At 42.5% G+C, this 24,687-nt stretch overlaps 1 protein-coding gene across 11 annotated transcripts in view; it reads right to left on the bottom strand.

Moving 5' to 3' along the window:
- Window positions 1-540: 540 nt before the first annotated feature.
- The window catches only part of LOC137413498 (neurexin-1-like), a 1,626,023-nt gene continuing 1,601,876 nt past the window's right edge, over window positions 541-24,687 (bottom strand). For 8 of the 11 annotated variants that reach the window (XM_078779246.1, XM_078779250.1, XM_078779248.1 and 5 more), the window contains 2 exons: window positions 7,308-7,389; window positions 541-2,128 (listed from right to left, as the gene is read on the bottom strand). In XM_078779246.1, coding sequence (XP_078635372.1) covers window positions 1,815-2,128; window positions 7,308-7,389 — 396 coding nt within the window. In that variant the 3' untranslated portion in view covers window positions 541-1,814. The other 3 variants (XM_078779254.1, XM_078779249.1, XM_078779253.1) reach the window with 3 other exon arrangements.

Here is a 24,687-nt window from a genome sequence, read left to right as displayed (position 1 = left end):
GACCTGACACTGACTGGCATGCAGGCATCAAAAAACATGGCTGACAGGAAGGCCGAGAGTCTCGCAAACTCGCCTCAAAGCTGTCTAGCCAGGGTTTGAATCCCGACCGAGCTATAAACCGTCGTCCCTGTGCTTCACAGGCAGTCTGTGCGCCGTCCCTCGGATAGACGTTGAATGGGCATGCCGTCTGCTGGCATCGGAGACCCCATGATGTCCTTCGCGAAGAGTAGGCAAGCTGTCGCTGGCACTCTAAACAAATGACAAATTCCTGCTATAACCAGCAGAGGGCACCATCAGCGGCACAGCTACGCCCTCAGCCAATGATGCTCCTCCGCAGTTTTGTGCTGCACACGAACAAGTGACCAAAAAACAATGACGGTGTTTTTTTTTTTGCATACCAAGATGAGGCTCGTGTAAGATCCAACTCATAGAACGTATAATGAAGGGAGCGGGAGAAAAGTATTTCAGTGTTGGGAGAAAAGTGACGTGTTGTTTGAGACAAGAAAGAATAAAATCGTGAACGCAAGTGAATTAAGACAATTATATGTAACGCTCGTTTATTGCTAGGCATCTGGAGCACAAGTCAAAATGAAATTAAAATCCAGCACACAATATTGGCATTACTTACACAACCAGGTATAAGGGTTGGGCAGAGGTTGCAGAAAGACGATGAAGGCAATGTCCCAGGGAGTGAATCAAATTGGTGAAAGACAGCAACTATTAGAAACGCCATTATAAAATAAAAATGGGTGCTTTTGCTAATTGTTTTTCTACAGGTAATTCTTGTGCCAATTTGTGGCGGAAAACGAGGCTGTGTTCTACGCCGCGTCGAAAAGAAAGAGACCAGAGTATGGTCGGACTCTGTACATCGTACACAAAATGGGGGAAGGTGCGGCATCAGAGGTGATCATCATACACATTGCACTTTAGAATAGGCTTATATAAAACACAAAGGTGTTTGTTTAACATTAACAAAAAATCAAAAATACATGGTTTTTCTCATTTTTTGTTTTTTGAAATCTTTTCAGCAAATGCCGAAATGCATTGTAACTAAGCCTGTATGCATTTAAATACCATATAATAACTTTCAATCTAGGGGGGAGGGGGGGGGGGGGAGGGAAATAAATCAACGAAAAACCCAAACACCATTTGCCAGGGTTCTGTACATTTGGTTCGCTTCCGCGACGAATCCTCATGCCGAAGAAGGTGTTGTTTTTGTTGTTTTTTTTATTTTGGAAAGCAACATTTATTCGAAGGGCTTTCTACATATTCTCCTTTTCTGTTCTCCACCCAAATGCTATTGGCACACACAGCAATGCAAACGACACCGTACAATATACAGAGATACGACACTACAACAGACCGTCTTTGATTTGCCCATCGTCACAAACATCTCCCTTCAAACTATTGAACTATGTGTTAGAGATAATACATGCGTTAAGCAGCGAACGACGCACACGGACTAAAATTACAGGCCTCACGCGACCGTACTGGTAAAATATGAGCCATTCATGGTGTTTTTCTCCACGTATCTTCAGCATCAGTATGGTCCACCTTTTCGCACCATGTGGCTACAACTGTGTAATGAATCACCACAATCCGTCCTTCCAGACATCACCTCGTCAAGGAAAATCATGTTCACGTTCTGTACGAACGATAAGATCTCGGTGGAATTTGTACAACCACGGCCAGCATCATCTTGTGTAATGTGGGTGCCAGGAAGGACAGACACCCCCTGGCCCCTTCATCCCTTCCAATACGCAACCGAGATGAAGACACAGGGGCGGGAGTGGCTGTGATGGGTCGCAAGAGCCTCACACGTAATACTCTTTGTCCTTGCCCTTCTTGCTTTTACTGGAACTCTTGCCCGACGCGGCTTCCTTCTCCTTGGCCACGATGCCGTTGCTAGCTGCCGCGCTGCTGCTGCTAATGTAATTACGGCTTTCATCCACTTCATACGAACCCTCGTCACGATTACGGTACTTGTACATAGCGTAGAGAAGGATGAGGATGCAGAGCGCCGCTGCTGCCACGATGCCAACAACCATTCCTGTGGTTGAGCTCGCCTCTCGGATGGCACCAGTGTTTCGGGGCAGGCCACGGCCCAGCCCCGAGTCCGTCGGATTCACTGCGGGCATACCACGGGGACATGGGCCATGTTACTACGCAGAGAAAAAGCTTCCTTCTTGGCTTGATGCTTTCGGTCAGCCGGTTGGTGTCCGCGGATTACGGGAGTGAACTTGGGGTAAGGGGATGAAAATAAGGGTTTGGGGGGATCGTGGAAGGGGAGGGGAGGAAACAATAGCACTGCAGAGAGGTTCGTAGCCATCTTTGGTGCCTATTCCTATTGCTGGAATGCCATCTAGTTGAGGACTCGTGGCCCTCAAAGCCTCGCCACCTCACGAAGAAGACAAAGACGACACGGGAAAAGGACAGTGGTTTGGAGGCTGGATTAGGAAGCGAAAAATTGGGTGGGGACGAGCGTAGAAAGGGAGTGTTTCGGTTTGCAATCTTCACCATGACTTGAGAGAGGGTAAAGCTAGAGTCAGGGCCTCTCAATCTTCCGCCGTCATTGCAAAGTCTTGTTCGAAGCGGCGCAATGGGATAGGGGAGAGGCTGTGCCTCCAGTTGGGATCCGCAGTGCATGCGCAACTATTGCACCGAGGCCTTACAATGGGCTGTTCGGCTATTACAGAGCTAATTAGGCTCTCCTCCTACGACAGAGAAAAGAAAGGGGGCAGATAAAAACAAGTTTATATGAAAAGGAAGAATTACTTCAGATTGCAATAAACGGGGAAAATTACATACGTTTGGAATAAATAGCAAGCATACTTGCAAACGCACCACTGATGTTAGTGAGTCGAGTGGATAAGGAACATACAGTATATCGATAAAGCAAATTCTGCGCTCGATTTGTAAAGAAAAAAAATAAAAAAAAATCTTTGTGTTTACAACAAAGTTCTGATATCAAAACATGCATTTTGAAAGAAAGATTAATGTTTTTGTAAGCACATGTTTTTCTAAACCGCCAGTTGCAATTGTGAAGAGGAAGAAAACCGTTTTACTTACATTCACAATTCATCCCGGTATTTTTGCATAAAGGAGAAAATGTACAGAAACACCGTTAAAACGATTCCTAATTTAACAGTCTAGAGTTTTCACGTAATGCTCATAGTAAAAGGCATTTTAACATTTCAAATAACAAGTGGAAACATTCATATCAGCTCTGGGAGAACCAAAAAACGGTGTCAATGGCACTATCATGTAAAAATGTCAAGTAGAAAAATGCATCGACTATTAATTTCTTCTTCTTCTTCTTCATATTGCACATTTTGTGATGGCACACACGTACGTCACTCTTATGACATAATCATGCTGGGCCCGAGGCTTTTGCGGTCTCCCATCCAGACATGTAACTTACGCAAAGAAACTCGAAAGGACAACAAGAGTGTAGGAGGATGTTAGAGAGGCAGAGGAGAACATCAGAAACAAAGAAGAGGCAGAGGAAGTGGATTATGGAACTAGGTTAAGCACTAGCAGTGCTAAGCTGGCGAGAGAGTAAGTGAATAGCCAAGTGCAGGTGTAGGGGGAGTGTAGAAGTCTGCTGGAGCTAGAGCTTTTTGCTGCAAAAGGAAAGGACAGGGGGAGAAGGGAGGGAGGGAATGGGGAGGAACGACACACAAACCATGAGCAACTGTCATGCCCGATGAACTCATACGAGGCTTGATCGGAGACAGACAGAACGCCCTAAATTGCAACTTCGCAATCAAATATTAGTGGCATCTTTAAGGGAGAGCATCGGGGTGGCGAAAAGCCATTTGGCTGGTGGAGCTAAGCCAAACTTCCAAATGTTGTGTGTATGCAGCCATGCTCAGGATGAAGAAAGAAAAAAAAAGCAAAGAAGGAATTGCCTCCTGGTAGGCCTCGGGACCGAGCAGGTGTCTGGGCGTTCGGGAGGGTCATACTTTCGGGGCAGCAAATGATGGGGGCATGAGAAAATGCAATGTTTTGGGGGGTAAATGAAATCCAATGCAAGGGTCAGAAGAGCAAAATCATTAATTTTTTTCCGTTTTCAGAAGAATGCATTTTACCCATCAAAACGAAGCGTGCTTATTGATTGTTGTGCGGGGAAAAAAACATGACAAAAAGCCAAACTTTAAAAGTGGCAAAGCACATTTTAAAGTAAGTTGCAATTAGGGAATGTCGTCGCATGAAGGAAGCAAGGAAAAATGCCTTTGTACAGGGTGCATGAGACAAGCAGCCCGAGCTCCCATTCTGTTTACAGGAATTTCGCAAAGTGTACAATGGGCCACAATGTGCTGTGATAAGAGTGATCACATCCATACACCTGCGTGCATGTCGAGGTAACGCACCTGTCAAAATGCAAGGGCAAACCATGAATTGATTGATTGCATTTGGGAAAAAGAAACTTTTTCGAGTTGTATATTTCCACAATAATGTCAAAATATATTTCTCTCTCTTAAAGAAAAAACGAGACAAATTGTGCCTAATCATTTCCATCAGGGCCGAGGCGATTCGTTTTCAATTTGTCTCCGACCAAGACAGCACCCCACAGGCAGGCAGTTTGCTACCAACCAACAATGCAGTACGTGATGGAGACGAGGCAAGATGGAGTGTCGGGAGGGTGTACACAAGTCTGCCGTCAAAGAGCTCACGTCCTATTTCAATTTAAATGGTCGATTACAATACAAGAGCATTCAAGGGGGCTGCCAGGATGGCCGAGAGGTATGCACACTCGCATCTGAGCTGTCTAGCCTGGATTTAAATCTTGGCCCGGCTATAAACTGCCATCACAGTGATTCACAGGTAGGGTAACTTACCAATGGGCGTGCAGACCCTCGGATGGACCGGTCAACTGGGAGTCCCGTCTGCTGGCATTAGTTGGTGGATGGTGTCTTTAGTGAAGAGTATGGAACTATTGCCCCAACCCCAGACGCACCCCCTTGCAAATTATGCTACCTACAGCTACGTGCTGCATACGAAAGAAGAGGAAGAACAATTAGGGGAGCTGCAATGCATTGCTGCAGATTAGTCCTATTTAAGCAAGTGATGGTGAACCTTTAATACCTCATTTGAGAAACAATGTTCTCAATTGGCTCAATGTCAAATTGCACTAGAGTTTGGCTAATTTGATGGCCAGATTAGCCAAAACTAATTTTGCCTAAGCATCAATTTAGCCAAACTAATTTAGCCAAACTTAACAGCTGTCTGTGTTGGGAAAAGATGTTCAGCAGGTGCAGGCAGGAACTTAATCGAATTTTGCTGTAATCTGTTTTTGAAAGAGATCTAGATAAGGTAAAGGTAGTTTACCATAGAGAGAATCACTAATGGTCTTATTTGGATCGATTATTATGTCTCTGTCTTTGTCTAACTCCAAACTAAGTTTCGGAGGGCATTGCCACCCAGTGCATGATCTTCTCTCTGGATGTACGAAAGAGAATGAATTATAGTTTGGCCAGGGTGGCAGCAAACACTGAGCCATTTATTTTCTCCTTTGCTGTCGGATCTTGAATGCCCAAAAGTAAATGTAAGTAGACAGGACAACCGGTATAAACAATCCTATGAAAAGGAATAATCGATGATGCAACACTGCCTGTGAAATGTGGTACATCAAAGCACCATCAAAGCAACATCTCTTATCTACCCCCATCCAAAACCTTGATCTTTTCTACCCCCGTTAATTCACCCCAGATCCACTTTTTTGAAATTCCGACTTCTTTCCTGGAAGTCCTAGCAGTGTCCATGTGTTTTTTTTTTTTACCTCTCCCACCCTCCCCTCCCCATGCCTCCTCCCCCAAGCCCTCTCCCTCCCACAGATCTCTCGATGCCCCTGCTCTCCATCTTGTCTCCCGCTCCCTTTATCATATGTTTAATGTTTTATGTCAGTTTGTCTTTTTGTGACCAATGTTACCTCTTGCACGAGCCTCAATCTTGTATAGAAAAAAACCAAAAAAAACCAAAACAAAGCACCAGGGTCACAGTTGGTAGTCAAATCATCTTCCGTCGCTCATATAGCCCAGACTCACCTCTGAGCTGTCTATCTTGGGTTTGAATCCCGACCAAACTATAAGCTGTCATCTTGGTGCTTCGCAGACTGGGCGATTCATCAATGTGTGTTCCATCCCTCGGATGGACATAAGGTGTCCCGTCTGCTAGCATTAGTTGGTGGACATTAAAGACCCCACTGTGTCCTTCACGAAGAGCAGACGAGTTATCGCCGGCACCCTGACAAATGACAAATTCCTGCTCTAACCTACAGGGGGAACTACATCAACGGCGTAGCTGCACCCTCGCAAATTATGCTACCTGCAGCATACGAAATAAGTACTTTAAAGAATTTATCTATCCTATATGTTTAACTGCAAACACTTATTTTGAACTTTAAACAAATCTGTTTTATTCTGCAATACTGTTTACATGAATGGGATTTGGTTTTATTTGAGCAGGTAAAGGGTTTACGACGGGAAGTTTGGCCTCCAACGCCCCTTATACCTGGAACGCCCTCAGTGTGCACATCTCCATCTTCCACACTTAATTATTCCGGATGAAGATGAATGTCCTTTCGTTATGTGGAATGGAACTGTCTGGTTGGTTGGAAGCAAGTTGCATGAAATGACAAGAAACAAAGCGAAAGAGAAAGTGCATGGAGAAGGGGTGCATTGGCTCGTCGGTGGGTGGTGGGGATGGCCAGGGTACCGAGGGTTGCCGGGGAACTGCCTGCGCCCTGTAACCCAGGTGTCAAGCTATAACGAGTGGTGTGTGTGTGTGCGGTCGTGGCTAGTCAAACAGGACATGCAGCGGGAAGGAGGTTTGGCGGGCGAGGGACGAGGGTCTTAAAGGCGATGTGATAAAAAGAATCACAAGACCACGATGAAATCAAGACCCCCTAGGTGTTGCAAATTTGCTGAACCATTGAGGTTAACCGCACTAATGAAATGGTAACTTCGGTCGTTATTGGCCACATTATTGGCTGGGAACATAGGCCACACCTTCTGTGCAGCTCGGCCCTTTGCTAACCGCATGCTGCTAAGTACGCCAGCTGCCATTGCAATCGAAAATATTCTGCTATGAAAGCCTGCGCAACAAAGCCATCGGTTTGACAAAAGCAGCTGCCAGCACACATCATTGAGAAGGGAATGATTTCCACTCATCGGCCATTACACAGCACATTACACTTTAATTCGCTCTTCGAATCATGGACTTCTGCGCTTCCTCGCAAAAACATACTTTGCAACATTTCTGCAAAAAGACTGCAAATGGAGAGAGATAGCACGAGCCTGCCTTACCGGGGTTTGTTTCGCATTCCTCCACATCTTCGTCATCCGTTGGACAGTCCGCGGAGGACACGAGCACCACATCATCTGTCGACTGTGGGTAAAGGTTTGCAGGGGACACGCACACACAAACAAGAATGGTCACTTTTGAGCAAAACATCAGAAATACCAATTGATGACCATTACTGACCTCAGGCTGATATTTGCGACTTGTGATAACTATTAACTATCGCCACAGATACAAAAATATGATGTCCACAAGGTTTGGGATGTACAGGGTTGCTACAAGGTTTGGGATGCACAGGGTTGCCACAAGGTTTGGGATGTATAGGGTTGCCACAAGGTTTGGGATGTACAGGGTTGCTACAAGGTTTGGGATGTACAGGGTTGCTACAAGGTTTGGGATGCACAGGGTTGCTACAAGGTTTGGGATGTACAGGGTTGCCACAAGGTTTGGGATGTATAGGGTTGCCACAAGGTTTGGTATGTACAGGGTTGCCACAAGGTTTGGGATGTACAGGGTTGCGACAAGGTTTGGGATGTACAGGGTTGCCACAAGGTTTGGGATGTACAGGGTTGCCACAAGGTTTGGGATGTACAGGGTTGCTACAAGGTTTGGGATGCACAGGGTTGCTACAAGGTTTGGGATGTATAGGGTTGCTACAAGGTTTGGGATGCACAGGGTTGCTACAAGGTTTGGGATGTATAGGGTTGCCACAAGGTTTAGGATACACAGGGTTGCCACAAGGTCTGGGATGTACAGGGTTGCCACAAGGTTTGGGATGTATAGGGTTGCCACAAGGTTTGGGATGTACAGGGTTGCTACAAGGTTTGGGATGTATAGGGTTGCCACAAGGTTTGGGATGTATAGGGTTGCTACAAGGTTTGGGATGTATAGGGTTGCCACAAGGTTTGGGATGTACAGGGTTGCTACAAGGTTTGGGATGTATAGGGTTGCCACAAGGTTTGGGATGTATAGGGTTGCCACAAGGTTTGGGATGTATAGGGTTGCCACAAGGTTTGGGATGTATAGGGTTGCCACAAGGTTTGGGATGTATAGGGTTGCTCCAAGGTTTGGGATGCACAGGGTTGCTACAAGGTTTGGGATGCACAAGGTTGCTACAAGGTTTGGGATGCACAGGGTTGCCACAAGGTTTGGGATGTATAGGGTTGCCACAAGGTTTGGGATGTATAGGGTTGCCACAAGGTTTGGGATGTATAGGGTTGCCACAAGGTTTGGGATGTATAGGGTTGCCACAAGGTTTGGGATGTATAGGGTTGCCACAAGGTTTGGGATGTACAGGGTTGCTACAAGGTTTGGGATGCACAGGGTTGCCACAAGGTTTGGGATGTATAGGGTTGCCACAAGGTTTGGGATGTACAGGGTTGCTACAAGGTTTGGGATGCACAGGGTTGCCACAAGGTTTGGGATGTATAGGGTTGCCACAAGGTTTGGGATGTACAGGGTTGCTACAAGGTTTGGGATGTATAGGGTTGCCACAAGGTTTGGGATGTACAGGGTTGCTACAAGGTTTGGGATGCACAGGGTTGCTACAAGGTTTGGGATGTACAGGGTTGCCACAAGGTTTGGGATGTACAGGGTTGCTACAAGGTTTGGGATGTACAGGGTTGCTACAAGGTTTGGGATGCACAGGGTTGCTACAAGGTTTGGGATGTACAGGGTTGCTACAAGGTTTGGGATGTACAGGGTTGCCACAAGGTTTGGGATGTACAGGGTTGCTACAAGGTTTGGGATGCACAGGGTTGCTACAAGGTTTGGGATGTACAGGGTTGCCACAAGGTTTGGGATGCACAGGGTTGCTACAAGGTTTGGGATGTACAGGGTTGCCACAAGGTTTGGGATGTATAGGGTTGCTACAAGGTTTGGGATGTACAGGGTTGCTACAAGGTTTGGGATGTACAGGGTTAGCAAAATATTTTGGGATCGGTCATATTGATTTCCTTATTGATTGGTAATCGGCGTTACATGTTGGGATAAACGTCAAATACGTTTGATGCTTTTTCTGACATACAGTAAATTCCAAAGCTTTTGCAGATACCAGCTTTGGGGTGAATAGATACACGCATACCTCAATCTGTGAGTACACCTGTACTCAGTGAGCGGATTCATTAAGCTCGGCTTTAGTTCCTTTTGTCCTGCAAACTCCCCAAGTCCAATGACATTTTCGGTCCAACCTAAACCCATTTTTGTCTTTTCCACCAAAACAGTCAAGAACTCGAACGGCACTCGGTAGAGAGCTTACCTTCGCCAGGCTGAACAGTTTACCTTTTGTATCCGACTGGTAGGCCTGATCTGGATTTGGATGTGAACCAAAATCTGATCAGCTTGTTATTGTCACCTATGCAACTCATCCACCTCTTTCTGTCATAATTCGTCGATAACTTTTTTGACATATCGTGCTATATATCGCTTTTGGCCCGATCTCTCAATGTTGAAGAATCACTTTAAAAAATTCTCGTATCCAAATGCAGTTGCACAAAATTCATATAACATCAGGTTGCTTTTCCACCCTCATTAGTATGTGACGTCTTACGTGGAAACCACCTCCCTCACCCCCAATCTTTGTCATCTTGCTCTTCCCCGAAGACAACTCTGACCTTTTTGGCATTCACACCTGAGAAGGACTCACGCTGCTGCTGCAACCTCAGGTTCAAATCGCATACATCACGTTGTTTATCCATTAAGGGTGTAGTACTGGTGAACAGGTGATTTGTTTTGTCTTTAAGGGTGTAGTACTGGTGAACAGGTGATTTGTTTTGTCTTTAAGGGTGTAGTACTGGTGAACAGGTGATTTGTTTTTGTCTTTAAGGGTGTAGTACTGGTGAACAGGTGATTTGTTTTTGTCTTTAAGGGTGTAGTACTGGTGAACAGGTGATTTTTTTTTGTCTTTAAGGGTGTAGTACTGGTGAACAGGTGATTTTTTTTGTCTTTAAGGGTGTAGTACTGGTGAACAGGTGATTTTTTTTTTGTCTTTAAGGGTGTAGTACTGGTGAACAGGTGATTTTGTTTTTGTCTTTAAGGGTGTAGTACTGGTGAACAGGTGATTTTTTTTTGTCTTTAAGGGTGTAGTACTGGTGAACAGGTGATTTTTTTTTTGTCTTTAAGGGTGTAGTACTGGTGAACAGGTGATTTGTTTTTGTCTTTAAGGGTGTAGTACTGGTGAACAGGTGATTTTTTTTGTCTTTAAGGGTGTAGTACTGGTGAACAGGTGATATTTTTTTGTCTTTAAGGGTGTAGTACTGGTGAACAGGTGATTTTTTTTTGTCTTTAAGGGTGTAGTACTGGTGAACAGGTGATTTTTTTTTTGTCTTTAAGGGTGTAGTACTGGTGAACAGGTGATTTTTTTTTGTCTTTAAGGGTGTAGTACTGGTGAACAGGTGATTTTTTTTTGTCTTTAAGGGTGTAGTGCTGGTGAACAGGTGATTTTTTTTGTCTTTAAGGGTGTAGTACTGGTGAACAGGTGATTTTTTTTTTGTCTTTAAGGGTGTAGTACTGGTGAACAGGTGATTTTTTTTTGTCTTTAAGGGTGTAGTACTGGTGAACAGGTGATTTTTTTTTGTCTTTAAGGGTGTAGTACTGGTGAACAGGTGATTTTTTTTGTCTTTAAGGGTGTAGTACTGGTGAACAGGTGATTTTTTTTGTCTTTAAGGGTGTAGTACTGGTGAACAGGTGATTTTTTTTGTCTTTAAGGGTGTAGTACTGGTGAACAGGTGATTTTTTTTTGTCTTTAAGGGTGTAGTACTGGTGAACAGGTGATTTTTTTTTGTCTTTAAGGGTGTAGTACTGGTGAACAGGTGTTTTTTTTTATTTTTTTAAGCTGAACAGTTTCCTTATAGTCTTATAAACAAGAATCATGCTATTAGAGGTCATAGAAGTACCCTAAATATTGAAAAATTCAAATTTCAATTCAATTCAATATAATATTTTGCATGAAATTTGTTATAACTTGGGAAATGCATCATTCTTTTGGGCTGAAATTTGGACAGGATATTCAGAATATCACTTCCTTTAAAATGATGAAGGCTTTTGTTTATAGGAGTAGCCATTGTGGATTTATTGAAGGACGACCAAGTTTTATCTGGTAATTGGCATAATTAGCTAATTAGTGAACATTTGACATAATTTCACAAAATCCTCTCATCAGGTAGTAGAGTAACACATGTATAATACATGTACCAAGTTTTGTGTGAAAAGAATGATAGGTGACATAGAAGATAGAAGTAGAAATGTGTTCTTTGTTTTTCCTTGTATTTTATTGACGGTCTAATTTATGCAAATTATATGCATGTAATATGACAAACAAGCGTTGAAACTGGTCTGAGTTAAAGCCAAGATTATATCTTTCAAGAAAAACTGAAAATTAGATATTAACTTGACTTTGTTTTTGTGTAAAGGCCTCTCAAAGGTACCTATGTAGTTTTCTCAAATTTTCACCAGTACTACACCCTTAAGAACGTCCTTGAAATGATGAAAAATCCCACTGATGTCCCCTCATGTTGTCCTACATGTGATAGATGTACAACCTTCAAAGCGGCATGAAGTTTCGATTTCCATAGAAATGGAGATATGGAAAAGCAAGACGACACCCAAACAATTTTTCATGTTGTACAGACTTTCTTCACTGCCGAAAACAAAATCCAGTTCCGTATCAAAAGTCCGATTTGTTTTACCAAGATGGCCGCCAAAGAGCGAAATGTAGGCCACGATTGTGCCGGATGAGGCTTGCGTACTGTTGACCCAGTAAATGTAAGTTGTGTGAATGAAGATGGCGAATGCTTCCAAGAGAATTGCTTCGTGAAATCTTGACCGTTTCTCGGATCAATGTTGTTGTTTTCAATCGATTTTGAAGCTTACGGCATCAATGGCGGTGAAGGTGCGGGGATGATAATGGTGCTGGTGACACCAATCGAGACGAATCTGACTTTACACTGCCACAGCTTGAGGATTTTCTTCAGCGCAAATCCCAGGTGATTCCTCTCGGGTGATTAGCACAATCGATCTTGTGACACTCACAACGAAAATGCCTGTACGCTGGCCTGGATCCCAAGCATTTTGCCAGCAATCTAGAAAACATTTTAACATGAATTCCTACATTTTAAATCACAGTGTTTGCTTCATTTTTACTAAAGTATAAGACCCGTCACTTCGCTGACGGGAATACCAAACTTTGTGTAAATGCAAAAAAAAAAGTTGTTAATGGGAAAAAATAAAATTAGGCGGTGTATAGTTACCGGCCTAGCTGTACGCTCAGAGAGCGAGCGGGCGGGGAGATTGTTAATGGGATATTCATCACAGCCTTTTTAGATGCTGAATTGTGAATAATATACAACACACGAAGAGGAAGAGCAAAATAAAAATAATTATTTTTCGCCTCTTTTCTTTCTTTTGATCAAACTGTCTGGGGTACGTATTAGGCATGGGCCATGGCATGAAACAAACTCTGAGGTCTCTTCGTCTCTGCCTTTGTGTAAATGCTAAAAAATGGGGCTTTCCGTTTCCTTGGCATAGTTGCGATGGCTAATCTGTATGGAGAAAGAACAAAAAAGGATTCCTGTGAAATCCTGCCCTCTGTGCGGGGATAGCCGGCGTCGCAAGTTGACATTTGCAGTTTCGCCACATGTGCCCGTGTACTCATACACAAACCTTCCTTACTTTTTTGCAAAAACCTTTCTGGGAGTTCACTGAATCCACCGTCGTTGGTTTCATTGAAATCTGATAATCCGTTATCAAGTTATAGCATTACAGACAGACAGATAGACAGACAGACAGACACGGCCCCTTTTATAATACCAGTACACCCGCACATTACGGGAGCAGCAGGAAGGGTCATTCCTCTTTGGGGTATATATATTACAGTCGATCTATGGTCGGGTCTCAAGAACATTGGGTGTGTGTTCATTTACCAAGTTTCTGGTGGAGAGATCGCCAAGTGGTTTAAGCATTTGAGCAAGCACTCCATTCAAAACCGTTAAGGAAAAGGCTGGCTTGGCAAGCGCTAGCTAGCTGCTTGGTAAAGGAGCACAACCCAAGCCCCTCCCTTTCAGTTTCGTGTTTTACAGCAGGCATGAGTTTCAAAAGGCCAACAAGAAAAACGCCATGTTAGCGGCAGGAAGTGTCATGTGATTTACCCAAGCCTTGTGGGGTATATAGAGTACAGTAGATCTTCGCTCAGTTCTGTAACTAAAACTTACCTCATGGACGTCGGGATTCCTCCAAATTTCTTTATTTAGTATTATATTAGTGATATAAACAGCATTATCGACTGTTTAAAAAGCTAATCATATGTGTTTGTGGTTTATAATATTTTTCTTTCTGGTGCAGGCCGTTGGGACGTTGCTCCCACAAAAACGCCATGATAAGCTATTTATAAACGTTGACTCGACGTTTGTTCAAGGAGGAAAAACACCTTGGGGAGGTGGGATATTAATATTGTTTTGTAATAACATTAATATTATGCTGTTGATATTATCGTTAGTTTTGTTATTAGAAGTGGGCTTGGAAAAATGCCACGATAAAGCTAACTTAATATGGATATACACCTCAACACGCAACCGCATTGACAGCAATGAGGGGGAAAACTCACTTGGGGGAGAAAATCCCCTTAGGGAGGGGGGCAAATGAATGCGCCACAACCTTCATTATGTAACGCTACATCATCCTGTCAAGTTTGGTTGAGATTGGATAAGTAACGACAGAATGTATTGGTGTCAAAAAATCATCAGGCAGACAGACAGAAATGTTGTATTTTAGTATGATAGAGGATGGTTAAGAAAGTGGAGAATTCCATAAAGCCATGTGACTTGTTTAAACTTGAGGGAGTGTTTGTTAAAGGCCACTGGAGCAATATGAATGGGATATCGACTGCTTCTGGCAAATTGTGGCCTTATGGCCTCCCTTCCCCCTAACCCCACTCCCTTTATGCTATACTGCAGTGGTTCTTAACCTTTTTAAAGGCGCCGAACCCTAATGAAACCCACCGAACACTCGCAGAACCCCTCAAATTTGACCCAAAAATTAAGAAGAATTGCATCTTAATGCGTTTTCTGTTCTTCTTTTCGGGAGGCGATCTGGGAAATGCGTGGTTTTGTTTTGGCAAGGGCCACCCTCAAATCATTTTCGCATGCAAGCCTGCTCCTTTTCTTTGTTTTAATGTCCACCAGTTTCGAAAACGCATGCTCGCAGAGATACGTTGAAACGAACGGCGTGAGGATCTCATGGGCAATTTTAGCGATGTGAGGATACCCTTCCATTTGGCGGCACCAAAACGTTGAGAGCGTTGTTGTGCCGAAGAGTTGTTGTTGAGTCTGGCAGTGCTGAAGTTCGATGAGGTCGTCGAGGTATTGGTCGTTGACATCTGCCGTTACAACGTCAAAAGTAAATGGCTGCCGCACCCATGCTGGGTATTGCTCTTGGTCGGGGAAGTAGCCGTTGAATGACATTCCCAGCTCATCCAAGTGCGTGGCAATCGCTTGCTTCAGCTCCCCCGGTACAGCAGTGCCTCCAACTTCAGACTCATCTTCGATCCCGCTCACGCACTCGTCCAGTAGCGAAAAGTTTGCGAAGTTGTCGTTCTCTGTTCGCCGCCTCCACAACGGTAACTTCTTTCGGAAAGCGCTCAGCTTTTCTTCAGATTCGATGACATTCACTCCACCGCCCTGCTTCTGGCAATTGAGATGATTGAGTGCGTCGAAGATGTCAGCCAAGTACGCCAAGGCGAGGATGAACTCTGACTCTTGGAAGTGCGTTGCAGGCGTTGCATGGCAATGCTGGTCTTCTCGCAAAAACAGGGCTAATTCCAGCAAGGCAAAAACACGGCTCACTACCTTCCCTCGTGATAACCATCGAACGTTAGAGTGATAGAGAAGGACTTTGAATTCAGAGCCGATTTCATTGCACAGCTCTTTGAAGATGCGATGATTCCGAGCACGGCTTCACACGTAATTCACAGTTTCAACGACGATTTTCAGAACATTGGCCAGTTTTGGAGGCAGGGTTTTTGATGCCAGCGCGTGTCTGTGCAGGACGCAGTGCGTGACGATGATGTGTGGTGCATCGGCCTTCACCAGCGCTCCAAAACCGGAGTTGCATCCCAGCATGGCTGGAGCTCCGTCCGAGCAAACTGCAGACACCATGTTCCACGAGAGGCCGTTGCTTCTGAAGAAGTCGTCCACAAGCTTCTTCACGTCAGCTGCCTTCGTCGTTGTTGTGAGAGGCTTGCTGAACAGAAAGTCTTCCTTGATCTCGTCTCCTTTGACATAACGCACAAATAAGATGAGCTGGCTCAAATTCGAAACGTCGGTGGTCTCGTCGAGTTGAAGGCTGAATTCCGTCGGGCTCGCGACTAAATCTGCAACTACCTGGGCGAGGATGTCATCGCTCATGTCGTCGATTCTGCATCTGATGGTGTCATTTGAGAGTGGAACGAGAGACGACTCGTTTTCAGCAGCTTTTCCCAGCATGATGTTGGCCATCTTCAACGCGGCCGGTTTGATGAGTGTCTCGCCAACGGTGTGCGGTTTGCCCTGCTTTGCGATCAGGTACGCAACTTCATACGACGCGGTGAGGATCGGTTTGTCAATTGGAACGAAGCCGAGAGTGGGCAAGGTAGCACTTGCGTCAAATCGGACTCTCTTCAGTTTGAATTCATCCAGCGTTGCGTCTTTGTACTGCCCCTCGCCGTGCAGTTTTTTGAAGTGTTCCCGTAGTTTTGCTGGTGCTAGCCTGGAGTTGCTCAACTTGACATTGCAAAGCATGCATTGAGGACGCTGACTTCCGTCCCGTTCCGTCAAACACGCGAACCCGTACCGCACGTAATCCTCCGACCACTTCCTTTTTTTGCTCGACATACTGCAAAAAAAAACAAAAAGTAACAAACTGATCTTAATTGAGTTCGGGCAAATAATTATATGACAAAAATTAAAAAGGAACATGCTTAAATATAATCAGTACCCCTCTGAAAACTGAGAAATATTAACGAAGAAAACATAACTTATAGTTACGATGACCGGATTTATTATCTACTCAACTCTATGTCACCTCAAATCCCATTATAATATTACATAGAAAACTGTGAATTGTTAGTTTTGAATTGCGACCAAAGGAGTTATATCACCTCCACCTAATTTTCTGAGTAATTCAATCATATTTTATAATCACCATCCACTTTTGACTTTAATATAACTCTGAACCCGCCCTGCATATCCACAAACATTTCCAACTTACTTTTCAATTAATCAGTAACTCCAAAGTAAGGCGCGACCAATGACTCACGGCACACGGCAAGCTAATCGAGGCTATTCACTGGAATTTCCGAACACCTGCAAAGTCCAAAATCCAGTAAGTAAGTAAGCAAGTAAGCACCATCAACAGAATAATTAGCAAGTTGCTCATTGATTCAACTTACTACAGTCAGTGTGAAACAACTTATCTTAAACACAGACAAGAGAAACCATGAATGGGATGGGAATACAATTACAAATAACATTTCCATTCGTTCGTAACATACATAGCAAAATAATAATAATAATCTATCTATAATTCCAGTAATCTCTGTGTGTATGTGTGTGTGTCTGTGTGTGTGTGTGTGTGTTTGTCTGTGACCGCTGTTTCTCGACAACCACGGGTCCGATCTAATTGAAACTTGCCAGGTATATTGCTGGGGACCCGAGGATGTGCCTTTTCAAGGTTTGAAATTAATCGGACAAGTGGTTCCCAAGGTATGGTCACCGTACTCGCAAGCCGTTCGCTTTGGCTTTGCGAATGGACCAAACCATTTCATGTAAATAGAGGGGGGGGGGGGGGTTCTACCGTACTCGCAAGCCGTTCGCTTTGGCTTTGCGAATGGACCAAACCATTTCATGTAAATAGAGGGGGGGGGGGGGGGGTTCTGTGGTCGTTACTGCCACGTGGTTTCAAAGTTTTTTTTTGTTGTTGTTGTTTGCACGCATGTTTTTTTGCACGCACATACGGGCAAGCACGTACGTGCGGGCACGCCCTAGTATTAATAATAAGCGTAATTACACAGATTCAAAATTGATACAAAACTTAAAAAACAAACAAATTGCAATGCGTTTCGGAGGACCTCCGCCGAACCCCTGAGACTGGCTCACTGAACCCCTGGGGTTCGGTCGAACCCAGGTTAAGAACCACGGTGCTATAGGAAGAATGCTCTTCCCCTTTTTTCCATTCCTCATCTCTGAAGAACTCATTCTAATGCTCCAGAAAACATAGCACAGCGAGGCATACAGCGAGTGTGTCATCCTTTGGGAGGGGGTTAAGGAAGATGTCCCTTCTACGAGCAATGGCTTGTAAACATTACAATATCTCAATGCATCAATATGTAAATCATGGGCCATTGTGTGCAGGCACCTGAGCTACATTCTAAATTCCTGCATGAATAATCTGGGGGAAATGCATCATTCATGGAATGGCTACACCGGCAGAAATGTTGAAAGCCAGTTGCTAGGTATCGCACATTTGAGATGTCACACAATGCAGCTGTTTATGATGTGCAATGGTGTAATAAAAATGATGGGCTTCAACTGGGTGTCTCCATGGTAATCGCCACATTTAATTTTTTCTTGGATTCTAAGCATCTGGAAAATTAACTCTGATTGAAAATTGGATAAACACTGGAATCCCAGCCAATCCCAACAAAAAAAAACCAGCTGGCTAACTAATGAGAGGGTGAACTGCCTGCTCCGCATAGTCTGGCCAAGAGATGGTGCACGTCCTCATTTCATGGTTGAAGGAGGGCAGTTTTAGGAGGTAACTCAATGATGCTTAGAAAGTAGTTTCACCCACATCCCATTTGTGAAAAACAACCAATCTGCGGGACATGTCCATCTCTTCACATCAGATAAGAAACAATTGTGATTTAGGGCAAGATCTTATTCATTTAAGGAATTTATAGGGTCTCAATTGTCCGGCAGGATGTTGCAGAGGTAGCACACTTCCAATTCCCTTTGAGTTGCATATCCTGAGTTCAAATTTCAGGCCGACTATAAATTGTTGGATTGGAGCATCACTGGTGCCTGAAATTTTTCTGCTCCACTTATTTGTCTCCTTTCTTCCACATGTCTCTCCTTTTATCCATCTAACGCCACTCTTGACTCCAGTGCTTCAGGGTGGAAGCCCACTCAACATCCAATGTCGTCTCCCTTTCTCACCAGCGATATTTTGTACTCGCAGTGACCTTCAAACAATGTTCATCCACTCATCTCCTGTTAAACCGCTTCCTACTTTGCCACTTTCAGGGCCACACCCTCCGACCTGTTATCTCGATCTTCGAATCACATCACATTTTTGGAGATAATACGAAAAGTTTGAGACATGCAAACAAAATTGAAGGAAGGAAGAGAAAAACAGTTTAGTCCCTACTTTCATGAGCAGCAGTCTTGCCAGTGAAAAGAACCACCTTTAGAGGCCATTTTCCCCACAGAGCAGGGTTTGGCCTTTTTCGGGCACCGTGGTCCTCTTTTTGAAGCAATGTTTTATGGCCGGGTGCCCTTCCTGCCACCAACCCTGTTAGTCACCTCTTACGACACAAAGGGAATTACCAGTGAACTGGTACTCAATTTGCCGACCTCAGAAGGATGACAGGCTAAGTCAACCCCCCAGGCATTAATTCAGCGATCGACTGGGATTCGAACCCAGGATCATAGGATCCCAAGCCGGCACCCTAACCGCTAAGCCAACACCAGGCTTTCTTGCCAATGAAACTGAAACAGTAATAATATTCTCAATAAACAAACAGCCTCCTCAAATAAGTAAATAAATATTTATAATGTTAAAAAAACTGACTATTCAAATCCAATTTTCTTATGAACAGCTTAGTTGGCACCGGAATGCCGTGAGCGTAAGTGGAAAGGCATATTGGAGTTGTGGTGACTTTGGCGAATGTGTTTTGTAATTGGCTAATTTTAAGATAAGAAAGCGGAAATACACCAGTTGGCTAAATTCTGGCGGGTCTGCTTAATACAATTTCACCTTCTGGCAAGACTGGCAATGCATCGTCTTTTTGTGTACGGTCTACAAAAGAGGTGAGTAACTGCAAACTTTTTTTTTCAGAATACTATATTTTAATGAATGAAGGAAGTCGGCTAAATTGGGGTACATCATTCGGACAAACTTGAAACGTCAGCACCTTGTTATCCCTCATGGCAGATACCTCTAACCATTGTATTCTTATGTTTTTATTCCCTTGTGCCACCAATATAGGCCGCTAGGTATTGTGCTGGAATTCACAACCACACTAAGTTAACAAGTTACGTTATTTAAGTTGCTAAAAGTACATCCTTTCATTCAATATTACTAGGCCTGCCTCCGGTCGCTTTGCTGAATGCTGTAAAACACACAAAAAGGATCTTTTATAACACATAAATGTTGTTGTTGTGGCTGTGATTGTTGCTATCTCTGCCACCGAAGATGGACGGAGTTTACGTTTTCACCCCTGCCTGTCTGTATCTGTGAACAGCATATCTCAAAAAGTGGTGGATGGATTGGGGCGAATCTTGGTGGACAGGTTGGGTGTGTGACAAGGATGAAATGATTAGATTTTGGTGAAGATTCTACCCTGTTAATCCACCCCCAACCCACCTCCTTCACATTCCCTTTTGTCTTTCCTGAAAGTCCCTGTAGTGTCCATTTTGTTTATACTGTGTAACCCACCCCAGCCCTCTCTCTTCCACAGATTTCCTGATGTCCATGTACAGTTGCTGTGCTTTCCACTCTTGCCCTCTCTTGTCTCACGTTCCCTTTGTTATATGTTCTATTTGTAAAATCTTATAGCAGCCTCGACCCAGTATACAAAAAATAATATCAAAAAGATCCAGATATGAAGATTTTACAATTTTTACAAGTGATTCTTCGCCATTTGAGAAATGGGGCGAACAATGATATATAGTACGACATCTCAAAAAGTTGTGGATGGATTAAGCCAAAACTTGGTGGATGAGTTGGTTAGGTGACAAGAACAAGCCGATTCGATTTTGGGTCAGGTCAGCAGATCCGGCCTATCAGTAGGATACAAAACGTAAACTGTTCAGCCTGGGGGGAAGTGGGTATATAAATATATATATCAGATTATAATTTAAGTTCTCCAGCCTAATGAGTTCTCCATATAATGAGTGGATACCACAGATAATGTACCGTGTGGCAGGCGGTGCTTATCGCTCCCATTAAGGTACAGCATAGCTGGATGGGATACCTTAATGGTGGTTCACCACTCATGGTATGAAGTCGCATAATGACATATATATATATATGTATATATGTATATATATATATATGTATATATATATATGTATATATATATATGTATATATATATATATGTATATATATATATATATGTATATATATACATATATATATATATATATATATATGTATATATATATATATATATATATATATATATGTATATATATATATATATATATATATGTATATATATATATATATATATATATATATATATATATATATATATATATATATATTATATTCCTATTGCTTTGCGAATATATTTCCTTTTGTGTGCTCCACCCATGCCCTTCTAAACGGTTCCTGCTGTCATAGAATAATATATGTTACCGTTGGAATGACCACATGAAAGCTCGACGTCTGCTTCGTCTTTCTCAATCACGAAAACATGGGCTTTAAAAACAGGCAAGATTGTGATTAAACAAAGGAAATGTTGTTCCAAGTAAATTGATTATTAGCTTTCCAATGGTAGCATTTGTATTACTGTATGACAGCAGAAACTCTGTAGAATAAAGCGTTACGGACGGAGAAACTTGGCTCCTATTGTATAAAGAAGACGATGCCAACTGCGAGTTACATCTGTACGCATCTTGCATTGGTAATCATGCAAACCCTCCAAAACATAAAACATTCTGTTCTGCTGCAAATAGTGGGTAGAGGACTGCTGCAAAGACAATTTAAGCAATAACAACAACGAATTTTTTTCTTCACTTAACCATAAAACGCGCTTGTATATTTGGCTACGACAGATAACAGGTGTTGCCAATGCCCTCCCGCCCACGGCCTTCCCTGAGTGAGCGAAAATCGACAGTTTCATCCTCATTAATTTTGGCTGAAAAAGTTACATGACTAGAAAACAGCTCCACATGGCACTGTCATTCCCACTTACTTTCCCACAACACAAGAAGTTAACACACCAAATTGTAAATGATAAAAGCACAGCGACCCATTTGTGAATCTCCAAACAGTTACTAGTGAAGTACATCCCAGGGCATCTGAGTTTGAAATGCACTTGGTGTCTAGTTGTGCTTATCATGTTCATGCCCTCTTTGCTTCACATCTCTTCTTTTTGTGTGGACAAATAATAAATAAATATTAATATAAAATTTAACCTTCTCAATGTATCATGGAGTATGGTAGCATGGTAGTACTCCATATGGAGGGATGATATGGGAAAAAATGGCTTCCGCATCAAATGTGTACAAAGTGATATGCTGAGAAGAAGATAATATAAAGTGAGGAAATAAGCATTTTAAAAGCCAGAATATATCGTAAAGTACCACATCAGGAGATTGCTAAATTGCCAAATTTTACTTCTTCGTCTTCTTTGTCTGCACCTTCTCCTCTAAAAACAATGTAAAACTGTTGCCCAACCGCACACAATAACGGCTGAAACGATTAACGTGATTCAAACGTGAGAAAGTTACTGTCTCTGGCCTATTTCATGCAACCTAAAATTTTAAAATATATAAAACACTAGAAGTATCCGGCGTTGCCAGGTGGGGGAGGCGGGTTTGGGGGGGGGGGGTGGGAGGGGAAGGGGATGGGGGAGGGGAGGAGGGTTCGCCATTCACGATGGTAATGATAATTAAATTCGCTAATATTATGATAAAATGTTTATAAATATAATCAAAATAAATCACACAAAGAAAAATCGCCACACTAACTGATGGGAAGCTCTAAATTTCCTGGTCGAGCGATTGTGAAGACGGGCGCGGCCATCTTCTAGATCCCCAAAAAACGATGCTGCTCCAGTGAGTGATATGCACAGATGTCTGTGTACAATCTCACTGATCTGTATACGTGTAGTTAACATTCTTTATTAACTATTTTATGTATTCCCCCTTGAAAAAGAAACTCAACAGAAACAAGAAAAAACAAGAACAATGCGACTGTGTCGCCAATATGCCTTCGCATAGTCCCACAACGGGTAGATGTCATCACTCTGCATATGTATGGGTAGGGGATCACGTTTGTGAAGTTTTGTGTTGATCGGATAAGGTTCGTTTTTCTATCCAAGATGGCTGCCAAACCACGTGACCTATGACATCGTAATTTTCAAACTATATACAACAATGCTTTTAGATGATATTTGTAAAATTTTGCATCGATAGGGTGAGCGGTTTCAGAGATATAATTATTTTAATATTTCCCTTCAATCCAATATGGCTGCCAAACCATGTGACCTATGATGTCATAAATTCAATATTTCAATACAAATGGGTCATAGATTATGAGCATGCAATTTCAGATTTTTAGGATAAGGAATTCGATTAAAACATTTTTGGCACCTATGATGTCATCATTATCAAGCTTTTGTTCCCATTGGGAGTACTTGACATTGTGCCAAGTTTAAAATTCTTCCATTCAGCGGTTTCCGAGAAATAATTTTGTAATTATTTGCTATTAATCCAAGATGGCTGCCACACCACGTGACCTATGTTGTCACAATTATCATAAAAACATTCTGCATCGGTGTCACTCCTACCCTGAAAGTTTCGTCTCAATCGGACATATGGTTGCTGAGAAAAACGAGGTTTAGCCCGTACGGACGGACAACCCGAAAACATAATGCCTCCTGCGACTTTGTCGGTGGAGGCATAAAAACATTTTTTTTTAAATGTTAAAACAGAGGGTTGAAATCTCAAAAAACAACGAAACAACATTGGAATGACACCACAATCCTCTTAAAGATTACCATCATGACATATTTGGACGTTGTTCCACTCTAATCCCACAACAAAAGTAAAATGTCAAAATATGTGATGGTAATCCATAAGGATTGTGGTGTTGTTTTGTGGTGTAATTCCTACCTTGTTTGGTCGTTTTATTTTTGAGATTTCATCCCCCTATGGTTTTACTTTTTTAATGTTTTTTTTCTTTCTTGTATCTTTATGGCTTGAAGCACTTAAAAAAAAAAAGCATTGAAACAATAAAAGCTGGCTTTTCACATCTTATTTGGGATTTACACAGAGCAAGGTCATTTGGACTCAGGTATTGACGCCACTAGCACAAGTTGCACAGCAAAGTTAGACTTGCATGACTTAGCTTGACACAGACAAATTGTGTTGTTGGCAGGTTGATCCATCAATGTGTATTCCGTTGCTCAGATGGATGTTAAACGGGGCATCGCAGTTGTTATCATTTGTTGGTGGAAGTTAAAGATCGCAAGGTGTACTTTGTGAAGAGTATGTGACCTTTCGCCAGAACCCAAAACAAATAAAAAACAAGTACTGTATAGATACATTCAAAATACACCTCCCCCATGCCAAATAAATAAACAACATCCTCCAGCGAGGCATTGCCGGGGCGCCTTCGGTCGTGCAGCAAATAGAGACAGTATTGGTAGGGAGAGGTGCACAATAATGGATTAATTGCAGAATTAAAATCAATAAATAATGATCGTAAAATAATTGTAAATAAATAACATCCTCCAGCATGAATAACAGAATAACAGATGAACTACAGGTCAGACCTGTAGCCATATACGTGCTTTATGTTTATAAATAAATAACATCCTCCAGCGAGGCATTGCCGGGGCGCCTTCGGTCGTGCAGCAAATAGAGACAGTATTGGGAGGGAGAGGTGCACAATAATGGATTAATTGCATAATTAAAATCAATAAATAATGATCGTAAAATAATTTCTTAATCAATTGGCTAATAGAATACCGAAACCATCACCATTTCATCCGAATCTGTAACTAAAAAAAATAAAGTAATTAATCAAATAATTAAATAATTAATCGATTAATTGATTGATAAATAAATAAAAAATAGGCTTTACAGCCAAATCACTGAGTCATTGTTGTGTCCAAATATCAGCTCCTCAGATATTGCCCAGATGAGAAAGGAAATAAATAAGTACTTAATAAATCGATAATAATTAAGTAATTAATCAATTAATTGATTAATCAAAAAACAAAATATGTATACTGTTTTTGCCAAAGCACGTGCTCACTATTGTGCCGAAATTTCAGCTTCCTATCTCAAAGAATGTCTGAGATATCGCCCGGACAAACAAACAAGAAAGACAAGAAATATGTCGTGCATAGCACGATACTTGCAAAATCCATAAAATAAGTTGTTGGCCGATGAAGAAATGA

The sequence above is a fragment of the Myxine glutinosa genome, chromosome 5, assembly GCF_964187855.1.
Source record: "Myxine glutinosa chromosome 5, kmMyxGlut1.1, whole genome shotgun sequence".
NCBI classification, from domain to species: Eukaryota; Metazoa; Chordata; class Myxini; order Myxiniformes; family Myxinidae; genus Myxine; species Myxine glutinosa.
Note: the sequence above shows the minus strand (reverse complement) of the source record. Positions and strands in the feature narration are given on the sequence as shown.